This window comes from Cyprinus carpio, chromosome A3 (genome assembly GCF_018340385.1).
Source record: "Cyprinus carpio isolate SPL01 chromosome A3, ASM1834038v1, whole genome shotgun sequence".
In the NCBI taxonomy this organism is placed as follows: domain Eukaryota; kingdom Metazoa; phylum Chordata; class Actinopteri; order Cypriniformes; family Cyprinidae; genus Cyprinus; species Cyprinus carpio.
In genome coordinates, this window is record NC_056574.1 from 6,962,611 (window position 1) to 6,984,474 (window position 21,864).

General features: G+C 34.4%; 2 protein-coding genes across 3 annotated transcripts; one reads left to right on the forward strand and one right to left on the reverse strand.

The window, feature by feature from the left end:
- Positions 1 to 1,143: 1,143 nt before the first annotated feature.
- LOC109087556 (phosphatidylcholine transfer protein) lies at positions 1,144 to 12,869 on the reverse strand. 2 transcript variants are annotated; one of them, XM_042716763.1, is made up of 6 exons: positions 12,685 to 12,869; positions 10,840 to 10,957; positions 3,080 to 3,159; positions 1,779 to 1,950; positions 1,324 to 1,391; positions 1,144 to 1,250 (listed from the first exon to the last, which is right to left on the reverse strand). In XM_042716763.1, the coding sequence occupies exons 1-6, from the start codon at positions 12,811 to 12,813 to the stop codon at positions 1,173 to 1,175; spliced, it is 645 nt and encodes a 214-aa protein (XP_042572697.1). In that variant the 5' UTR covers positions 12,814 to 12,869; the 3' UTR covers positions 1,144 to 1,172. The 2 variants fall into 2 exon arrangements, with proteins under 2 accessions (XP_042572697.1, XP_042572686.1); XM_042716752.1 differs by having other exon boundaries at positions 10,840 to 10,972; positions 12,685 to 12,867.
- A 3,121-nt stretch (positions 12,870 to 15,990) lies between these two features.
- Positions 15,991 to 20,110, forward strand: tmem100a (transmembrane protein 100a). The gene is made up of 2 exons (XM_042716778.1): positions 15,991 to 16,032; positions 18,397 to 20,110. The coding sequence occupies exon 2, from the start codon at positions 18,446 to 18,448 to the stop codon at positions 18,896 to 18,898; it is 453 nt and encodes a 150-aa protein (XP_042572712.1). The 5' UTR covers positions 15,991 to 16,032; positions 18,397 to 18,445; the 3' UTR covers positions 18,899 to 20,110.
- The last annotated feature ends 1,754 nt before the right edge of the window (positions 20,111 to 21,864 follow it).

Here is a 21,864-nt window from a genome sequence, read left to right on the forward strand (position 1 = left end):
GGCCCAAATCTGCAGAGGCTCATGGGAAGGAGCAGGGACTCATCCAGCACCAGTACATGCTAAGATGTCTTGTGGTATATACAGTAAGTGCATGATTGTGTTCAGAGCTATAATATAACTATTCAGATCACATACTGCGACCCTCTTGCTTACTTGGACACTTAATTCTTACTATTTTTAAATGTTTTTGAAAGAAGTCTCTTCTGTTCACCAGGGCTGAATTCATTTGATCTGAAATACAGTAAAAATTGTGAAATATTATTACAATTTACAATAAGTGTTTTCTATGTGACAATATGTTGAAAACATATTTATTCCTGTGATGCAAAGCTGTATTTTCAGCATCATTACTCCAGTCTTCAGTGTCATATGATCCTTTAGAAATCATTCTAATATGCTCTAATACGCTAACATTTATTATCATCATTATTATCAATTGCTGGAAACAGTTGTGCGGTTTCATATTTTTTTTGTGGAAACGGGACAATTCAAAAGCATTAAATTGATCAAATTGACATAAATACATTTTTGTAACAAAAGATTAAAATTTTAAATAAATGCTGCTCTTTCAAACGTTCGATTTATCAACAAAACCTGAAAAAATTTACCCACAAAAATATTTGGCAGCAAAAAACATTTTCAGCCATTAATAACTGAGCACCAATAATAACTGATAATACTTCTTAGAATGATTTCTGAAGGCTCAGGTGCCACTGAAGACTGAAGTAATGACGCTGAAAATTCAGCTTTGATCACATTAATAAATTACATTTTACAATATATTCACACAGAATAATATTCCACAGTAGTATTTCACATTTTTACTGTTTTTTCTGTATTTGTGATCATATAAATGCAACCCCGGCGAGCAGAAGAGACTCAAGGAAGGCTTATTGGCCGATTTTGTGCATTCAACATGACATAAAGAGGTTAATTAATGTTTTCATACATTCATGAATGACATAAACAATTAAATTCTAATTCTAATTTCCTGCTAAAGTTCAACAGGAAGCTGGATTCATTTGATTCTTTAACAGACGTTTGTATAGTTAACACAATAAAAAAAAACAATAATGAAGGACTCCAGACACATTTTCTCCAATGATCATAGAAACAGCAGTAAGTCTACCCAGAATGCCCTCCTGACAGGAAACAGAATCAGAGAACGTGCATCACTTGTTGTTCTTGCAGTAGCTGCTGTAGTTACTGCAGGCCTTCTTCATGTCGGTGAGAAAGGCAGGGACGCCCGTCTGAGAGCAAAACACATCCATCAACACACTGCACTCATGACTGATCACATGACTAACTCCACAGCATCCTCACCTTCGCTGCCCAGTTCACCAGCCACGTCGGTATCATTCCTCCAGGATTGTCAAAGTAGTTCATAAACACTGCAATTTGATTCAGAACAAACGCTGTTGTTATTCATTCAGCTTCAGCATGAAATGAAAAATGATCATCATTACAGATCCGATTTGAATCACAGATAAGTGTTTCAGAAAAACAAATATTGTTGTATCAAATATTTTTGTATGCCCAGAAAATACAAGTGATTGCAATGTAGCTGAAAACCTCTGAAAAAGCTGAATAAAACAATGCCTTGATACATAAACTTATATTTATATTCAGCTCTGTAGCCTAATTTGTAGAGAAAAATCAAATGCAGCGGGATTTTTGGGTCGATGAGATTGAATTGTGACTTGAATTGTGTATCTGGTTACTATACAGTCTAAATCACGCTCTAAATCAGCTCTGGTTGAGTGTGCTTCAGTTTGTACCTTTGGTGCTGCCGGAGCCGTCACTCTCCAGGGCCAGACTCTGTTTGTAGTCTTCGACTCGGATCACGCCTTTCTTCTCTGGACACAGAGGCACGGACCAGCTCTTGGCTAAAACCACGCAGATCTTACGTCCTCCCACGTCCAGATCCCGGCGCTCCCGCACATACACATACTGAAGAGAGTTAAGAGCTCACCCACAGACAGATACAGCCCAACACTTTTACAGCAGAGTCTAGAGGACATTACTTTTGATTTTGGTTATCAACTATGAATATGAATAACTATGAATATAAAGAAATACTACAAGAAACACATTTGTGATTTCGTTCTGCTCTGTACTGATGGGAACAAGAGAGAAAGAAACCTGTTATGTAACTGGAAATGTAATTGAAACTGAAAATATATTTCAAATAACTGAGATTCAATTACAGTACATCTGACATGTTATGGAACCATATATATAAATATAATATATATATATATATATATATATATATATATATATATATATATATTATATAAATTAGATATTTGAAAAAGAACTCTGATCAAAATCAGATGCCTCCAAGTTACTGGTGTTAACCAGGTACCTGGTGCTAATTATCTTAATTATATGACAAACCCTAATTAACTGGAAAGATTTGAAGATGTATTTAATTGGCAGCATTCCTCAATTTTTTTACTGAGAAGCGGTCCAGATGGAGGGCCAAAGCGATGACACTTTCAGCCACTGCAAGTGAACCTGTTCATTCCAAATCTGTTATTTCTCGAATAATTTATATAATATTATTATATATATATATATATATATATATATATATATATATATATTTAATACATTATATACAATATATACATATTACATATTATATATACATTTATAGATTGTTCTTTAATTTTGATGTCCACTGTATATATGTATTTATTTTTTTTGTATTTGTGGTTGATTTAAGTATTTCATTTAAACTCAACTGAAATTCAATAACAGTAAATCTGACATACTGTAAATGGAAATCACAATTTGTTTTATACTGTTAAAATAAATATTTTTATATATTGTGTATTGTGTTTCTATCATTAATGGAAACAAACCAAAAAATATTTAATATAATAATTATATCATTTTAATTTATAAAAAGTATTTATTTCCAATAAATATATTTATTTGGATATATTTATGCATTACACATATTTGAATTAAATATTATAAATGGAGAAATACTGTATATTAATATTGTTATTTTTACATTAATCTGTCTATTCCCGCACGCACACTGTATTTTTATGTGTTTGTAGGATACATCTCTGTTGGACAGAGGTAATGGATATTTCACTTCCCAGTATATGGCTTTCTGTCCGGCGTAGTCTTTCTCGTGGAGCTCTGAGGACAAACCACACACACACACACACACACACACAACCAGAGCGAGTTCACATACTATACATAATATATACACACACACACACACACACACAACCAGAGTGAGTTCACATACTATACATAATATATATACACACACACACACACACACACACACGCAGTGAGTTCACATACTATACATACACACATAGAGAGAGAGTGAGAGAGTGAGTTGGGTGATATGACCAAAATCGATCACTGTATGAATTATTTTACATCAAGGTAAATGGTACACATACGATATAGCTACATTTTCTAGAAATTAAATTTAAAAATGATTTAAAATGTAATTAAATAACCTATAACCAGAAACAGATTAACAAAGGAGATCAGAGTGGCTAAAAAAAAGCTACTTTGAAAAGCTGAAAAAAAAAAAAAAGTTTTCAGCCAACGACCTGACATCAGTATGGACTGGTCTGAGGAACATCACTAACCACAAGATACCACCCCCACAGTCTGTGGAGAATCAACAACTGGCTGACGATCTGCATGTGTTTCTGCACTTCACACCTACCCCCGCAACCCCTCTCCCCCACTCTCCCACCATTCAGCCTGTGCTTAAGGTCTGTGTACAGGACGTGAACCGGGTCTTCAGAAAGCAGAAGACTAAGAAAGCTTCACTCTTACGTCTGTGGTCATGAAGTCGTTTGAGAGACTGGTCCTGGCCTATCTAAAGGACATTACTGGACCTTTGCTGGATCCTCTTCAGTTTGCCTATACAGCAAATAGGTCTGTGGATGATGAGGTCAACATGGGACTGCATTATATTCTGCAACATCTTGATAGACTTGGGACTTACGCATGGCTCTTGTTTGTAGATTTCAGTTTGGCCTTCAATACCATCATGCCTGACCTTCTCTCAAACAAACTGACCCAGCTCATTGTGCCCACCCCAATCTGTCAGTGGATCGCCAGCTTCCTGACAGACACGCAGCAGCTAGTGAGGCTGGGCAAACTAACATTCAAGACTCTCACAATCAGCACACACTGCTCACACAGTTCTACTCGGCCATCATCGAGTCCGTCCTGTGATCATCCATAACCATCTGGTTTAGTTCAGCTACCAAATCAGACATCAGGAGAATACAACGGACAATCAGGACTGCTGAGAGGATTGTTGGTTTCCCCCTGCCCAAACTCCAAGATCTTCACACCTCCAGAGAGAGGAAAAGAGCTAAGAAAATCACTTTAGACCCATCACACCCAGCACACTCCCTCCTTTTGAACTGTTGCCCTCTCGTTGGCACTACAAAGCACCAACCACCAGAACAGCCAGGCACAAGAACTGTGTGTAAACATATTTGGCAATAAAGCTCTTTTTTATTTTTTTATTAATAATTACTTTAATATAAATAAGAATGACTTTTTTTGATAATAATATTTTTTAAATTTTATATATACAAGGATGATATGTTTTTTTTCTACCAGGTTTAACGAGGCATTTTATTTCCAGTGTGACTGAATCTTTATGCAACCCTATTAAATGTCATTTTAGAGACATTGTGTGCTTACAGTTTTGGGCAAGAGTTCGGGGAGGATCCTTTTCTGTTCCAGCATGATACAGAGCAACATTCATGTAGTCTGGTGTGCAAGAACTTGGCTGACCTGCATTAAACCCAGACCTGAATCTCTACTGAACTCTTACTCTTATGGGAGCAATTCCCTCAGTCCAGGTCCAGTATCTAACATCTAAACATCTTCCCACAAGAGTGGAGGCTAGTGAGGACAAACACTTTTGAATGTAATTGCTGGGCGTCACAAACATTACATCTGTGCAATAACGGTTTCATATTATGAAACATTTTATTTTGAAACACTTGAGTTTAATATATTTTATTTTTTAATTTGTTTCAATTTTAGTTATTTGTTAATTATTATTAAAAATTTAATTAAAATTTAATCTTTAACTGAAAATAATAATAATAATAATAATGATAATAATAATAAACACATTTTATTTCAAATAATTGCCAAGGCAACATTTCTCATTTTCTAACTTTATGCACTAAAATAACTATGAACAAAAATAGTTTTAATAAACACATACAACTATATAACAACCAACCACCCATGAAAAGTTTTTAATTTATTAAAAAATTAATTTTAAAAAAAAAACACAACAATTAAAATTTTTAAAATTTTGAAAAAATTAAAATTGAAAAATTAAAAAAGGAAAAAAATTAAATTTTTTTTAAATATATATATATACTATATATATATCTATATATATATATATCTATATATATATATATATAAATTTAACTTATTTCCAATAATTGCAAAGGCAAAATTTCTCATTTTAATTTAGTTTAATTCAATGTACTAAAATAACTGCAATTAATTAAAAAAAATATAAAAAATACATGAACATTAAAATAATAATAATAATAATAATAATAATAATATAAATGACAATATAAATGAACAAAATTACATAAAAATGTTTATTAAATTTGTAAGTAAATTTTAAATATAATTAAAAAAATATAAAAAACAAATATTGAATATTTATTTTTTTATTAGTTAATAATAGAATTGAAAAAAAACAACAATATAACTAAAGATGTAACTACACTGCTAGTTACTAAAAAAATAGAAATGACAAAAACAACAATATAAATTTAGATGTAAATAAAATAAAACATTTAAAATATATTTTATTTTAGCTAGTTGCCAAAAACACACAAAAAATTACTAAAACTTTAACAAAATATTAAATATTAATGATTGAAAATAATAATACAAACTGTTATAGTTTCTCAATAGGCTCACAGGCATATTTTTCCAGGTCTGAGTGGCTCACGGGTGTATCTAGTATGAAAAAGATGACATATTCACCAAACAAGGGTGGAGGCAAAGGCGTTTACGTGTGATTGTAATTACAAGCGATTGTTGACTGGTTTAACACAAACCACATTTCAGCGTTCTGGTGGTCCGAACCAATATTCATACCAGTGATTAAAAGACAAAGCATTTCAGCGTTCTGGTGGTCCGAACCAATATTCATACCAGTGATTAAAAGACAAAGCATGAGAAAAATTACACAACACAGAGATCAGTGAAACTACACATCAGTTGGGCAACAGAAGAAAGATACACAGAGAAGGTAGTGAAGTTTGACTTGAGAGTTTTTTTGAGAAGAGAGAACAAATCACATTGTGAGCGCATATTCATACTGTTATGTAAATGCGTGTTATGGAAGTTCGGTTTGTGCTGTTGTGTGTATAAAGCAGGGTTTTGGTGGGATTTCTGGAGAGTTAGTCACAAACAAACACCCAGAGGAAAAGTGCACATCCATCAGGACTGCAGCACAAACGCATGAGACTCTTCATGAAAGATCAGCTCAAACACATGCATGTCTAGAGCCAGAGATGTGTTTCTAATAAAACGCCACTCCACCCACACGCACACATTCATGCTCCATTTGTGTTTGCGGGAAATACACCACCCTACCACGTCACATCTTAAAAACTGAGACAAACTAAAGAGCTGGTTTTCTTAAAAATGCACTCTCATGGAACTACAAGATAAGTCAAAGATGAGAAAAACGGCTTATAATGTAATATGAAAGAGATTACCGGTGATATACAACAGATATTCTGGACAGCCAAAACAGATTTCATGAGTCGAACCAGAGCATAAACATGAACCAAAGTGATTTTTAAATATGGTTTAATAGCTCCCAGATCCAGAGAAAAGAACGAGCTCTGAAGAGATCATTTCCAACGTTAACTTCATTTGAACGGTCATCTCACCAATATAAAATATTCTCGAAACTTCAGAGCAAATCTCCCTTCTCTAACCAGTTCAGACCATTTGTTAATAAACTGCAAAAACAACTCTTTCAGAAAGCATCAAGTTAATACTATCACAACTACAAGCTCATTAACATACGACAACCCACACTGACATATTAACTATATGTAAAACTACTGATGAATGACAAGGTGAACTACAATAGTATGTAGACAGAGATCATTTTTATTCAGAAGTATTGAAGGTACAGTATCATAAACAGCTGGTTTAATTATTTATGACTTATTCGGGTAATTTTTGACCCAGAAGAGGTTCCTAAGCATTTCTATAAACATTTCTATCAAAATACACATCTACTTGATTGATTGATTTATAAGAGCTATAACCTAGGGCTGCACAATTAATCGAATTTCTAATCGCGATTACAATTATGGATGCCACAATTATGTAATCATCCAAAGCGGCAATTATGAAAATGTATCATTTTAAGGGAAAAATAAGTTGATTTTAAATTTCATGGCATCAACACATCTCAAAAAAGTTGGGACAAGGCCATGTTTACCACTGTGTGGCATCCCCTCTTCTTTTTATAACAGTCTGCAAACGGACTGGGGACTGAGGGGACAAGTTTGCTCAAGTTTAGGAATAGGAATGTTGTCCCATTCTTGTCTAATACAGGCTTCTAGTTGCTCAACTGTCTTAGGTCTTCTTTGTCGCATCTTCCTCTTTATGATGCATCAAATGTTTTCTATGGGTGAAAGATCTGGACAGCAGGCTGGCCATTTCAGTACCCGGATCCTTCTTCTACGCAGCCGATGTTGTTGTAATTGATGCAGTATGTTGTCTGGCATTGTCATGTTGGAAAATGCAATGTCTTCCCTGAAAGAGACGGTGTCTGGATGGGATCATGTGTTGTTCTAGAACTTGGATATACCTTTCAGCATTGATGGTGCCTTTCCAGATGTGTAAGCTGCCCATGCCACACGCACTCATGCAACCCCATACCATCAGAGATGCAGGCTTCTGAACTGAGCGCTGATAACAACTTGGGTTGTCCTTGTCCTCTTTAGTCCGGATCACACGGAGTCCCTGTTTTCCAAAAAGAACTTCAAATTTTGATTCGTCTGACCACAGAACAGTTTTCCACTTTGCCACAGTCCATTTTAAATGAGCCTTGGCCCAGAGAAAACGCCCTGCGCTTCTGGATCATGTTTAGATATGGCTTCTTTTTTGACCTATAGTGTTTTAGCCGGCAACGGTGAATGGCACTGTGGATTGTGTTTCACCGACAATGTTTTTCTGGAAGTATTCCTGAGCCCATGTGGTGATTTCCATTACAGTAGCATTCCTTTATGTGATGCAGTGCCGTCTAAGGGCCCGAAGATCACGGGCATCCAGTATGGTTTTCCGGCCTTGACCCTTACACACACAGATTGTTCCAGATTCTCTGAATCTTTGGATGACATTACGCACTGTAGATGATGATAACTTCAAACTCTTTGCAATTTTTCTCTGAGAAACTTCTTTCTGATATTGCTCCACTATTTTTCGCCGCAGCATTGGGGGAATTGGTAATCCTCTGCCCATCTTGACTTCTGAGAGACACTGCCACTCTGAGAGGTTTTTTTTTATACCCAATCATGTTGCCAATTGATCTAATAAGTTGCAAATTGGTCCTCCAGCTGTTCCTTATCTGTACATTTAACTTTTCCGGCCTCTTATTGTTACCTGTCCCAACTTTTTTGGAATGTTTAGCTCTCATGAAATCCAAAAAACCTGCCAATATTTGGCATGACATTTCAAAATGTCTCACTTTAAACATTTGATATGTTATCTATATTCTATTGTGAATAAAATATAAGTTTATGAGATTTGTAAATTATTCCATTCATTTTTTACTCACAATTTGTACAGTGTCCCAACATATATTAATTTCAGCTAATTACAAAGGCAACATTTTTTATTTTTATTTAGTTTGACTTAAATTGGAATAAAAAAATTATAAAACTACATATATAGAGAGAGAGTTTTATAATTTTTTATTCCAATTTAAGTCAAACTAAAAAAATAATGTTGCCTTTGTAATTAGCTGAAATATATACACACACACACACATGCTAAAGTAACAACAAAAATACTTAAATATTTTCAAATTAAATTTGAAAAATAAAAAATTAAAACAGAAAGTAAAAAAATAAAAACTGATTTTATATATTTATAAAATATTATTTAATATTATAATTCCGTATATAAAATTTATATGTATATGATTGCTGATGAAAAATGACAAAAGTGAAGGTTTATGCCAGTAAAACAAATGTTTTAAAGAATTCAACAAGTATTTATACTGTTTTGATGTTGATTGGTTAGAAAGAAAGTGAAAATAGTTTGCAGATTTTTTTTTGTATCAGTAATCAAAGAAGGACAAAGGGGACATAAATAAATGATCTTTTTTTTACACTGTAATTAGACATCAGGGCAAACGCTTCATCTCAAAACCCTACAACTTGTATGTAGGCCACTTTAAACTTATTCATCTTTTTTAATCAGTGCTCTGCCATCCCATTTTAATTATTAACACTTTTAATTAAACAGTAATCAGCTACTGAGCTTTTATGATGTCAAAAAAAAAGGGGATTCAAAGTTCAAACCTGCTCAGTGGAAAGAAATCTGATCCAGAGTCAGTTATAGTAGACTGATGGATGTGACTCAGGATCAGTCCACGGAGAAACTCCATATAAGACCTCTGTGGCTAAACTGTATTAACCACATCACTACCAAACAACAGCACAGTCTACACACAAACAAACTACTGAATAAACACAGCTCTGGATCAATCTAAACACTAAACTATGACACATTTAAGCCCAATTACCTGCATATCTGAATGCATTTGACCACCAGCAACAGGGGGAACTTCAAAATATGGAAAAAACATGAGAAAAGTTTAAAAATAAACAAGCCCTATGACGCATTTCAAGTGGGCGACAGTTTCTTTGAGCTCCATAAAGCCAACTGTGGAAATTATGAACACCAGTACAAGCATGAGTTCACATGTACCGTCTTTTTTTTCTTTTTTACCCATAACAAAAGCCGGTTTGAGTTGTTCTGCTCTAGAAATGGGTGTATTATCAACGTAGGAATCTGTCTAAACCTGCCTTACGAGTGAAACTGAGATTCAAACTAACTAAACTAACTAAACCAATTTTAATGAAATGATGGCAGTGCTGGGTAGCAACTGATTGCAATCTGGATTACATAACCAGACTCCAAATATTACGTACTTGTAATTAGATTATATTACAACTGTGAAATACCTGTAATCAGACTAGAGTTACTTTTTATTGAATGCATGATTACATATTACAAATACATTACAAACACATTAAAATTCACGTTATTTCTAATTTGTGTGTAATGCAGGGATTTTCTTTTTTTTTTTTGGTCAGCTGGACATCATTCACCAAATATATTTACTTAAATGTCCTCCTGAGATTTTAAGGTAAAACAAACACATATGTATGTTCATGATACTCTGACGTTAGTTAATGGTCACATTGCATGCGGGTATTGCGGGTTTCTTGTTGTTAATAACAATAGATAAAACATATTTTCTTTCTCTTTACATTTTTATATCTATATAGCACAACATTAACTTATTTAAATCCATGTGATAAACGGGTTATGTTGAAAGTAATCTAAAAGTAATCCAAAAGTAATCTGATTATATTACCTTAACTGTATAATGGATTACATTACGAACTACAATTTTTTGTCATGTAATTAGTAACGGATTACACTTTGTAAGTAATCTAGCCAGCTCTGAATGATGGTTTCATGAAGATGTTTGGCTGTGAATGATCAGCAAGTCCCACTCATGATTACCTTTGACATACGAGTCCCACTGTTTCCTGTAGTTCAGATCCATGTAAACATCTGCGCAGAGATCTGGAGCGCAGCTGGCCAGAGAACCGAACACTTTGTACTCATACAAACCTGTATCCTGCCGAACATGACACTGAAGACAAATGCATCACAAACACGACCCAGATCACAGCCAGAGCCTGTAATGCTGATCAAGCATCATGATATATGACTCATATGTGTGCTGTTATTGATGCACGAGAGGGGAGATTTATGCCAGAGCCTGTTGAAATGATCTATTGCAAAGATTTATTAGTGTTTTATTTTGCTTATACGTTTTTGCTTGTAAATCACTAACATCTGGATCTTTTAATGGGTGAGCATGGAAGTCATTTCAACGTTTGCATGCTACGCATGTATTTTATAAAAAGCTATGCAACAGATGAATAACACATATTGTGTTAAGTATTATATAACAGAAACGTTTTGCCCTGTCACCAGATTTGCCCATTTCATTATGTCACATATTATTTTATATACTCATTTATATAGTTACATTTTCAACTCCAGTGATTATTTGTCAGAGTTCATTTAGTTTCAAAAGCCAATTTCTTAAATGGGGTAAGATGTCACAATGAAACCTGTCATTAAACGGCATATAAAACAATAAGTCACGTATGAATTATAAAGTAATACAAGAAAAATGTGGAAGGATAAATGGGAGAAAAATTAAATAAGTGGAAAAATTCAGAAACTTAAAAACATTAATCATAATTAATAACAGAATGATTTATAAAATAAGATGATCGAAGAATTGACAAAAAATGCTATTTAAATACTGATGTGATGTGTATGCTGATTCAAATCTGCAACTGCTACAGAAAACTGGTGTGGATTTGGACATTTGATTCAAAATATTAAAATGATTAAAATACATGGATTATGACAACAACATGTGACAACTAAACCTGGCCTCCTCTATTATGCATTTTTATTTTAAACAACACAACAATGTAATTTGAGTATCACTGAGATCATTTGTATTCATATTTTGAATTAGTTTTTATTTTTATATTGTCCATTTATTTTAATATTAGTTGCATTCTTGTCATTTTTAACCAGTCTTAAGTCACACAAAACCAGTCTTGAGTCAGTGGGGTATATTTTTAGCAATAGCCAAAAAAATATATTGTATGGGTCAAAATTATAGATTTTACTTTTATGCAAAAATCATTAGGATATTAAGTAAAGATCATGTTTCATGAAGATATTTTGTAAATATACTACCGTAAATATATCAAAACTTAATTTTTGATTAGTAATATGCATTGCTAAGAATTCATCTGGACAACTTCAAAGGTGATTTTCTCAGTATTTGGATTTTTTTTACACCCTCAGATTCCAGATTTTCAAACAGTTGTATCTCGGCCAACTATTTTCCAATCCTAATAAACCATACATCAATGGAAAGCTTATGTATTCAGCTTTCAGATGATGTGTAAATCTCAATTTCGAAAAATTGACACTTACGACTGGTTTTGTGGTCCAGGGTCACATATGTTTTGGTTTTAGCTGCAGTAGGTCTGGTGCTTTTCCAATGAGTTTAGAGCTTACATAATATATCATTGTATTATATATACAACGTACAGTATGTTGTTCATTACTATATATAATGATATATGCCCTTTAGGCAGTTTGTGTTTCAATTTTCTTAAAATAATAATCAAACGCAACCACTGCATTATGTTAGTATGTTATGTAATGTTATGTAGGCCTGTGATGTTATATAATACATTGTAAATCAGAAAACTCTTTGTTTTGCTGCATTGTTTTGACCGCGCGTTCTGTCACTCATGCTATCTTCACCTTGTTATAAAGTCTGTATATTTTGACGTCCCCGGTCTCGGTGAAGAACTCCCAGCCCCCGTCCAGCTGCGGCGCGTCCAGCTCGCTCCACGCCTGCTGGAACTCCTCGTCGCCGAAGAGCAGAGCCATGTTGCTGCTTCCACGAGAGTCATGTGATCACTCGCCACGTGCTCACTGTACGACGTTCATTCATGAACGTTCGTCATCATTCAGAAGGTTTTTGTTGTTGTTGTTGAAAATCAAAAAATCCAGAAAGGTAGGTTTAGATGTAGGGTTGGTGTAGGGCAATAGAAAATACTGGTTGTACAGTATAAAAACCATTAGCCTATGGAATGTCTCCACAATTCACAAAAACAAACCTGTGTGTGTGTGTGTGTGTGTGTGTGTGTGTGTGTGTGTGTGTACACTTTGTATGTGGTTATATGACTTTTTTTTATTTCATTTGGATCTTTTATGAACATCTAAAAATAATATGACATATTATGAAATTAATATATGATTTTTTTATGTTGTTGGCTGAGATAATGTGCAGTCAGCCAGTCAGACTTTGTTAGACAGCCAGTATAGAGAGAGAGAGAGAGAGAGAGAGAGATTGATTAATTTAGTTTGTATTTTGTATAACTTTATCTTTACTTGGAATTATTTTATGAACATCCTAATATAATATTAAAAATTATTTTATATATATATAATATATATATATATATATATATATATATATATATATATATATATATATATATATATATATATATATATACAAAATTCATCAAAGAGACAATTTTTTTTTTACATTTTATTTTAGATATTTTAGTATTTCATTTACTTTGTATGTGGTTATGCAGCATTTTTTTCCCCAAATGTATTATGAACATCTATATATTATATTAGAGCAGTAGTGTATGAGCCACTGTTAGTAACCCAAAACTGTAACCTTTGTTACCAGATGATACTCGATATCTACAGACCAGCTCAAGTATTTATACTCCACCACATTCATAACAGGCCTGTCAATTCATCAGAAATGGACAGCGTGTGACAATAGTTGTGACTCTCCAAAGAGGCTTTATACTGTATATAAACTCAAGCACACTATACAGCCAAAAATGCATTTTAAACTAAAGAACCATCATCTTACGTCAAAGATTATCAAAGAACAGTTTGGCAAGAACTGCACTGCATGAACTCAACTGCACTGTATGAACACAACTGCATTGTATGAACCCCTTTCCTTCAATACTGCAGAACTGGGAGCCAAATGACGAAACTCTCAGTGGTCTGGGTGAATTGTATTGAATTGTTTGAACCCCTTTCCTTCAATACCACCTGTGCAAAAACATCGACCAGGGACTTGTACAGCGCGCGTGTGTGCTTTTAACTTTTGAGCAAATTTGATTTCCGTGACTAAATGAGGTACATTTTAGGAAGACTGAATAAAACTTAGAATATTATTTCACCCTGTATTGCAATTTAAAAATAAAAGTTTTCTATTAATATACTTTAAAATATAAATGTCCTATGAAGCAAAGCAATTTTTCAGCATCAGTACACCTGTCATGTCACATGATCCTTCAGAAATTCATTCTAATATGCTGTTATGAGAGCAGCTGGAAACTGTTGTGCGCAGACTTGTGATTTTTTTGGGGATTCATAAATAAACAAGTCAACAAAGGACACTTACGTTACAATATCCACTAAAAACAGTAATTTTTTCTTTTTTTTTCGTTTTTTCATTTTATCACATGTGTTAAATGACTGAGTATTTTGTATATTGAATATCTTTTTAACATGGCTAAGATATTTAAATAAAAAAATAAAAAAACTGCATTTGCAGATTTTATATCAGCATATTAGAATGATTTCTGAAGGATAATATGTCCTGAAAATGGAGTTAATGATTGAAATTCAGCTTTGCTTCGGGAATAAATTATATTTTAAAAATAAAACAGTAAACCCTTAGAAAATGCAATAGTTTCACAATATTACTGTTTTTTTCTTTGCCTTTTCTAAAATAAATACATCCTTGTCTTCCATTAAATAAATCAAATTTATTATTTATTTAGGCCTAACATAATATACAAACACAAACTGAAGAAAATGAATTGAATAGTTATTAGCTGCTTTTGTAGAATAGAATAGAATAGTGAAATGCATTTTATTGAATAGAAACTGAAGTTGTAGAATTACAATGAATGCAGCTAAACCAGAATAGACCAAGAACACATTTAAACTGAGATCTGTAAGTTAATATTTAAATAAAAAAAAAATCAACCATCTTCATCAGGGTGTGTTGTAAATGTCTCTGAGTTTTGTTACCGTTCTGTGCCCATCATCCGCTGTTTAACTTAATCAACTCTTCAAGATGACGGTTTATTTCACGTCACGTTTGTGCTGGATTTCATGTACGGCCCATTAAAAATTCGTTTTTCTACACATCATTTGCCGCACATTCCTTTTCTATGAAACTTACTCGGTTCTAAAAGTGATTACTCTGTAGCGGTCCGAACAATTCATTCGCTTTCGCAAATGGCTTTTCCCAACTCATTTATGCGTGGTGCGCAGGCACATTATTTCTTCTCGCGGCTGCGGTGGAAGAAGTGCGCGGCCGCGCGCGCGCGCAGCTTTAGAGGGATCAGTGGTCTGGGCTGTCAATCAGATGACCCTCACCGCGTGGTGCATTTGAGCAAAGATTTCCTCCAGGAAGGAAGACTGTAGACAACACCCTGTATTGCATTACGAGAAAAAAAGAAGGATGCTCAAGTCTCACATGCATGTGTTTGAGAGCAGAGGGAAAATCGCAGACACATTCAAATATATTCAACTTACGTCCACAAACACGCATTCACAGAGTGACTGAGTGTTTGTATATTGTATCTATCATGTCAGTGAGTGTTTGTATATTGTATCTATCATGGCAGATATTTAAATAAATACTGCATTTGGAGGGCATAGGATGGAATACACGTGTTAGGTGCACTAGAAGTTTGCTCTCTAAAAGTTACCTTCCAAAATAAATGCATGTACATTTTATCGTTAACTCACCAAGAAAATGTTGTTATCATTTTTGTCACAGTGTGCATGCATTTATTGGATTTGAAACTTTTGTAAAAGTGTGAAATGCATTTATTGTAAGATGTTGTTTTTGGTGTGCTTTTAAAAAGATATTAGAGGAGAAATTTTTGGGATTCTTTTTTTTGGGTTTTTTTTGAGACTTTTGTGATGGTGTTGAATATAAAAATACACAAGCACAATTTACTCATCAAAAGGAGCAGTTTTAGTTCGCATGGAGGAGGAGAAACACAGAGGTGAATATGGTGTTTGGAGGGCAGGATGGAAAACACGTGTGAGGTGAGTGACTTGACCCCACTCTCAGATTACCTTCATGCATGCACCAAACTCACCATGCAACATTATTTCACACACACATTTAGGATTTAAATGAGTAACAGTGGATTAATATATTGGTAAGGGTGTTGCACGTTTCTGCAGCCTTCATGCATGCATTTTCTGACATACACTGTATAAAAGCTGTAAATAAAACAATGATTATTGTATTTTCTTACAAGAAAATACTATTTCAGTCTAGAACAAGAGTGAGCTGTCTTAAGTGAGTGAGTATATAGTATATTTCCATACTCACTGCAATGCAATAAATCTAATACTGAAAATTGTAAATGGAATGAAAATATAATGATAAAAAGGTTTTAAGTGACCAAAACAGACGTTTTAACATATAAAGTGACTTCTGTAGCATCAGAAATCGAAAGCAATAAATATAGGCTATAAGCCATATTCAGTGCACAAATGCATTTAAGCTAATACTGACCTTCATGATAAGTCTGAAAGGCTCAAAAACATACTACGACAACAAGTATCAGATTGATATTTTATGACTTTTTCTACTTTCATGAGAACTGATGAACAAAATATCAACTTGAAAAAAATAATGCTACTTTGATTTTGTTTGGGCTGTAAATTAAAAGAAAATGCAATTTTCTGATTGTATAAATGAGTCTGCCCATCTATTTGGATTTATTTTATTGTATGTTTTTGCTTTATATTTTAAAGTTTTATATTTTGTATTATTGTTTGCAGTTTTCGGAAAATTGCATGTTCAGTTCAGGGTAAAAACTAAAATCAGTTTGTTTATTTTAGTTTTTACATTTTCTGATTTTCTGTTTTTTTTTTTTTAAGTTTAATTAAATTGGCTGCACGTCAGTTTCTATATTATTAAATTCAAATTAATTATACTAATCCTAATTTTGTATTGATTTGAAAAAACGAAGTTAAAATTGGTTAAATTGATTTAATGAGTTAAATAGTGCAAAGACTTGTTACCATGACTTCATCATATCATGTTCACAGTGCACTGGGTCACTGAAGAAGATCTAAATGTAAAAGTATTGAAGTGAATCTAAATGGCGCATGAGGGTTGAAATCCAGGCCAAATGTTGCAGCTGTAATGTGTATCGGTCAGAGCGAAGAGAGTCACAGGCGTTTGGCAGATCTGCTGACCCTCTTAAGAAAAAGCCCCTTGAGAAATGGCTGTTAATTTACACGGTGCTCGTGTTTCGGGGGCCAGTCTGTAATGTCACACGCCGAGCTCTCCAGGGAATGTGGCAGCTCTCTCTGCGTCATTCAGATGGAGCTCAGCCTGCGTCTGCGCTCCAAAAGCAGATCCAGAGGGCTCTTCCCGTCTGAAAACCAAAACAACTCTAAAGTCCTAGCGTTTACTCGCTCATGCATAGCTATTAATACTTCTTCTCAAACATCGGGTTAGAGGTTTGTTTAGATCGCTAGCATTTACACTTAGTATTAAACTTGAGTGTGCAGCTCGTCATGCATCCCATAAACAAAACATAAAAACATGTTGTACTCCAGTCTAACAAAAAAAAAAAAAAAAAAAAAAAAAAACACACACACACACACACACACACATACACAGCAGCCGCAAACCACCCAGAACACTCTAGCAACCACAGACCTTAGCAACTCCCTAGCAACTACCCAAAGTGTCCTAGCAAACGGAATGCAAAGCCCTGGCAACCAACCGGCAATGTTTTTAGAATGTATTTAGAATTAACTTTGATTTCTTTATATTTATATATTTCACCTTAACCTTTAGTAATTTTTTGTGCTTTTGCTATTTTTATTATCGTTTTCATTTAAAATATATATATTTAACTTTAATTAAATTGTATTTCTGTTTTAATTTTAATCATTTAAGTTTTTTTGTTTTTGATAGTTTAATTGTTTTTTTTTTAGTAATTTAAGTTTTTCTTTCAAGTTTTTTATGCTCACATTTTCTATTCTAATCTATTATTTATATTCTATTTTATTTCTACTCATTTCTACTGATTTTAATAGACTTTTTTAGTTAACAACAAAAACAGTCCACCAGAACACCCTAGCAACTCCCTAGAAACAAAACTCTGGTGGATGAAAAAAAAAACAGTCCAAAAAAAATATATATATATAGATATATATATATAAGTTTAATCAGATTTAAATTCATATATAATTTATGACATTAATTTTCATTAATTTTAAGTTATATAATTTAATCAGATTTAAATTCAACAATTCTTTTTATTTAGTTTTTATTAATTTTACATTTTTATTACATTTTTAGTTTTATTTTTTTTGTTTTTGTTTTTCTTTTTCAATGTTTTGTAATTTTATGTGAACAAACTTGCCGTGCTTTTCCTCTAGGTGTGGAAACCGGCACAGTAGAGCGTAGTGACGGCTCAGACTGCGGCCGATGCCCCGAAACACGCTGACCCTCGACCCTGCGATGCCCACCGAGCTGCTGAAAGACACCATGACGATCCCCGGAGCTCCTGAGCGAATGCTGCAAGAGAAAACCAACAATAATGAGCCTCCTCAACTGCAGCTGCTGGCCGTCACCATTCCCCTGGTCAACGAGGGGCAGCTGACGGCGGCCACCGGCGGAGCTGAGCTGTCCTGCTACCGCTGCACCGTGCCGTTCGGAGTGGTGGTCCTGATTGCAGGGATCGTGGTGACGGCCGTCGCGTACAGCTTCAACTCGCACGGCTCCACCATATCATACTTCGGACTGGTGCTGCTCTCAGCCGGGCTGGTGCTGCTTGTGCTGAGCGCCGTTTGCTGGAAGGTGTGGATGGAGAGAAAGAAAGAGAGGAGACGAGAGAGTCAGACGGCACTGGTGGCCCATCAGAGGAGCATCTTTGCCTGATTCGACACAAGCATGAACTCAGAAACCTTCATGATGAACGAGTCAATGCGACAGCCAGATGTTTTGCCTCAGGTCGGACCATAGACTGTAAAAAAAGATGGACAACTCATTTCCGCTTCCTTCCACTGTAGAAAAGAGAAGTCAAACAGAGATTGTCTTACTAGAGAGATGAGAGGGTCTGTATTACTTACTATTGCAGAAAGCGTAACGGCTAATCAGAATGAATGAGAAGTGTTGTAAGCTGCATCCCACCTGTCACAAAAAGTCAATGACTTTTATGAAAATTATGATTCAAAGCATCATGTTCGGGACAATGTCCAGATAACTGGCCTCAGGGGGTGACGAGACCCCATTTTTAATAGCATCAAGTAACTAACTAAAAACAAACTTTGTGGAAAAACGAATGCTTAAACATGCATCAGAGTGAAAAGACGGAAACCATCTTTGATCGGCTTGATTTTGCTTGCGTTCCATTGGTTTACATGGAAAGGGTGGGGTTTAAAGCTCTACTGCAGCCAGCCACCAGAGGCGATTGAGAAAGAAAGAGAGAAAACGAGAGAGTCAAACGGCACTGATGGCCCATCAGAGGAGCATCTTCTCCTGATTTGACACAAGCACGAACTCCGAAACCTTCATGATGAACAAATCAAAGCGTCATGTTTTGGCTTCACTTTTCAGGATGTGTGTGGCACACTTGGGTGAGACAAACTGAACGCTGTCAGAGAAGACTGAATTACAGTATTCCACGAATGGCTCTTAGAATGAGAATTCCGGACAGTTAATCGAGACAGACTCACAGCTGCATGTGTCCAGATGTCGAGATACAGCTGCACTGCAAAAAATAATCTGCTTAACTCTCAAGTTCTAATGTTTACTTTCTCAAGCATCCCTTTTGCTACTTCTCAAACATCGGGTTTGAGGCTTGTTTATATCGCTGACACTGCAGTTTGTAACTCGCCATGCATCCCATAAATCAACAAATTCCCAGTACACCTTAGCCACCAACCTGGCAACACACAAAAACACTCAAAACACCCCGAAAACAAAGCAGTGTCTAAGAAAGCACTTAGAACCACTTAACAACAAATCCCTAGCAACTGCATTGTAACTCCCTAGCAAATGGAAAAGCAACGCTGCAAAAAAAGTTCTTACAATTTTGGTCTCGTTTTTGTTCGTTAGTTTATTATTAAAACAAGAAAAGAGATCTGTCAATGGGTTAAGAAAAATAGTTTTGGTGTCCTTTTTAATTGAAGTTTTTATTTTTTTTTTTTTTTTGTGGAAGCATAAAGTCACTTTATACGATATTTTTTTCAGAAAACAAGATGAACCTGTTGTCTCAAACCTTGTATTTCTTTCTTCTGTAGAACAATACAAGATATTTAAAAATGAAATTTAATTGGATAGAATGGAAGTCAATGGGAACTGAAACTATTTGTTTGGAATTTTAAATTTTTTTTTTTTTTTTTTTTTTTTTTTTTTTTTTTTTTGAATTTGCAGAATTATCAATTTCCAGTATGTTCCATTGTGTGTGTTTTTTTTTTTTTTTTTTTGTCTATACAATGGAAGTCAATGGGAACGGAAACGGTTTGGCTACCAACATTCTTCAAAGTGTCTTCTTTTATATTCTGCAGCATAAAGAAAGTTTGTGATGACATGAATTTTCATTTTTGGGAGAACTATCCCTTTAATATCTTCAGTTATTTTGATTTAAGAAAGTTTAGATATTTTATCATTTTAGCGTCCTCAACCACAAACTCAAGTAGTAGCTGAACTTTAATGTGGTTCATAAGCACATTCTTTCTTGCTCTGTTTTCTTTCTCTCTGTCTCTTTTGCCTGTCAAGCAGGGCCATTTGGTTCGCTTAGACGTGAGCCAAGACGAACGCATCAAAATTAAGACAAGTAACCGCTGTGCAAACCCAGTGATGGGAAGTGCCATATTAATCCATGGCTGCTTCCTGTCCGGGTGGATTAATGGAACGATAGCTTTGAGACATAAAGGAAAGGGAGGAAAATGAGGAAATGAAGAACAAATTTCTGACACCCAGATACTTTATATGTCACTTTTGTGGATGTATGGTACTTATATCACTAGTAACAATGGGCTGGAAAACCAGACGTAATTTTCTTTTATTGAATTTATTTTGTATTTCAGACTATGAGGACACACAAACATGCTCTTACTTGAGCAGTGATTTATGACTTTATGTGAAGTAACTTAAAAAGACCGATAATCGCATTTAAGATGACAGTATTATATGATTCTTGTGTATTTGATCATGCAAATTGTGAATTATTGATTTCAGGTGCTTATTTTTTGATGAGTGAATGAAAATGTGTCTTAACAATTCAGTTTCAGATTGTTTATGATTGTAATTGTCATTTCTTCAATTATGTTTGTGAAAATGTTATATTTGTTAGATGCTGACAGAACTATTTTTAATAAACTCCTGTGAAACTAAAAAAAAATCTCAATGATTTCAGAAATCATTTGAATTATTCCACCAACGAATTAATATGTAAACTCTATAACTCAAAGCAACTGTTGCATTAAAGTTGAATATGCATTTATAGTTTAATTTTATTACATACTGAACTATCCGTTTAAAAGCTGAATTTTAAAACAAACTGTTATGAGTTTAATTTCTGACTGAATGAGTCGTGTTTGAGTCATTTCATGTCTGCAGCTGGTTTAGAGCAGGCTGGCTTTAATTATTTCCCCATTTACTCGTGCTGTTTGTTTGAAGTTGTGGGGTTTGGGTTTGGTCGAAAGACGCCAGCTGAACATAAAAAGCTTTCTCGTGTGAGATGCTGCGATTAAAACTTTCAATACTGAATGCAAGGAAATGTTGCTTTCTTACTTTTACAATGAGTTCTGCTCACTCCACGTCTGCACTGTGCATTGTGAGCATATGAATGCAATGGGGTGTGTCTAAACTTCAATGCAGCTCTTCATTTTTAAATGACT

Coding starts and splice junctions, on each gene's coding strand:
- tmem100a (XM_042716778.1), top strand. CDS start 18,446: ATGCCCCGAAACACGCTGACCCTCGACCCTGCGATGCCCACCGAGCTG.
- LOC109087556 (XM_042716752.1), bottom strand. CDS start 12,813: ATGGCTCTGCTCTTCGGCGACGAGGAGTTCCAGCAGGCGTGGAGCGAG. Junction 1,392..1,778: donor CGGCTCCGGCAGCACCAAAG/GTACAAACTGAA, acceptor ATCAAATTGCAG/TGTTTATGAACTACTTTGAC. Junction 1,251..1,323: donor TGGTGAACTGGGCAGCGAAG/GTGAGGATGCTG, acceptor TTTTGCTCTCAG/ACGGGCGTCCCTGCCTTTCT.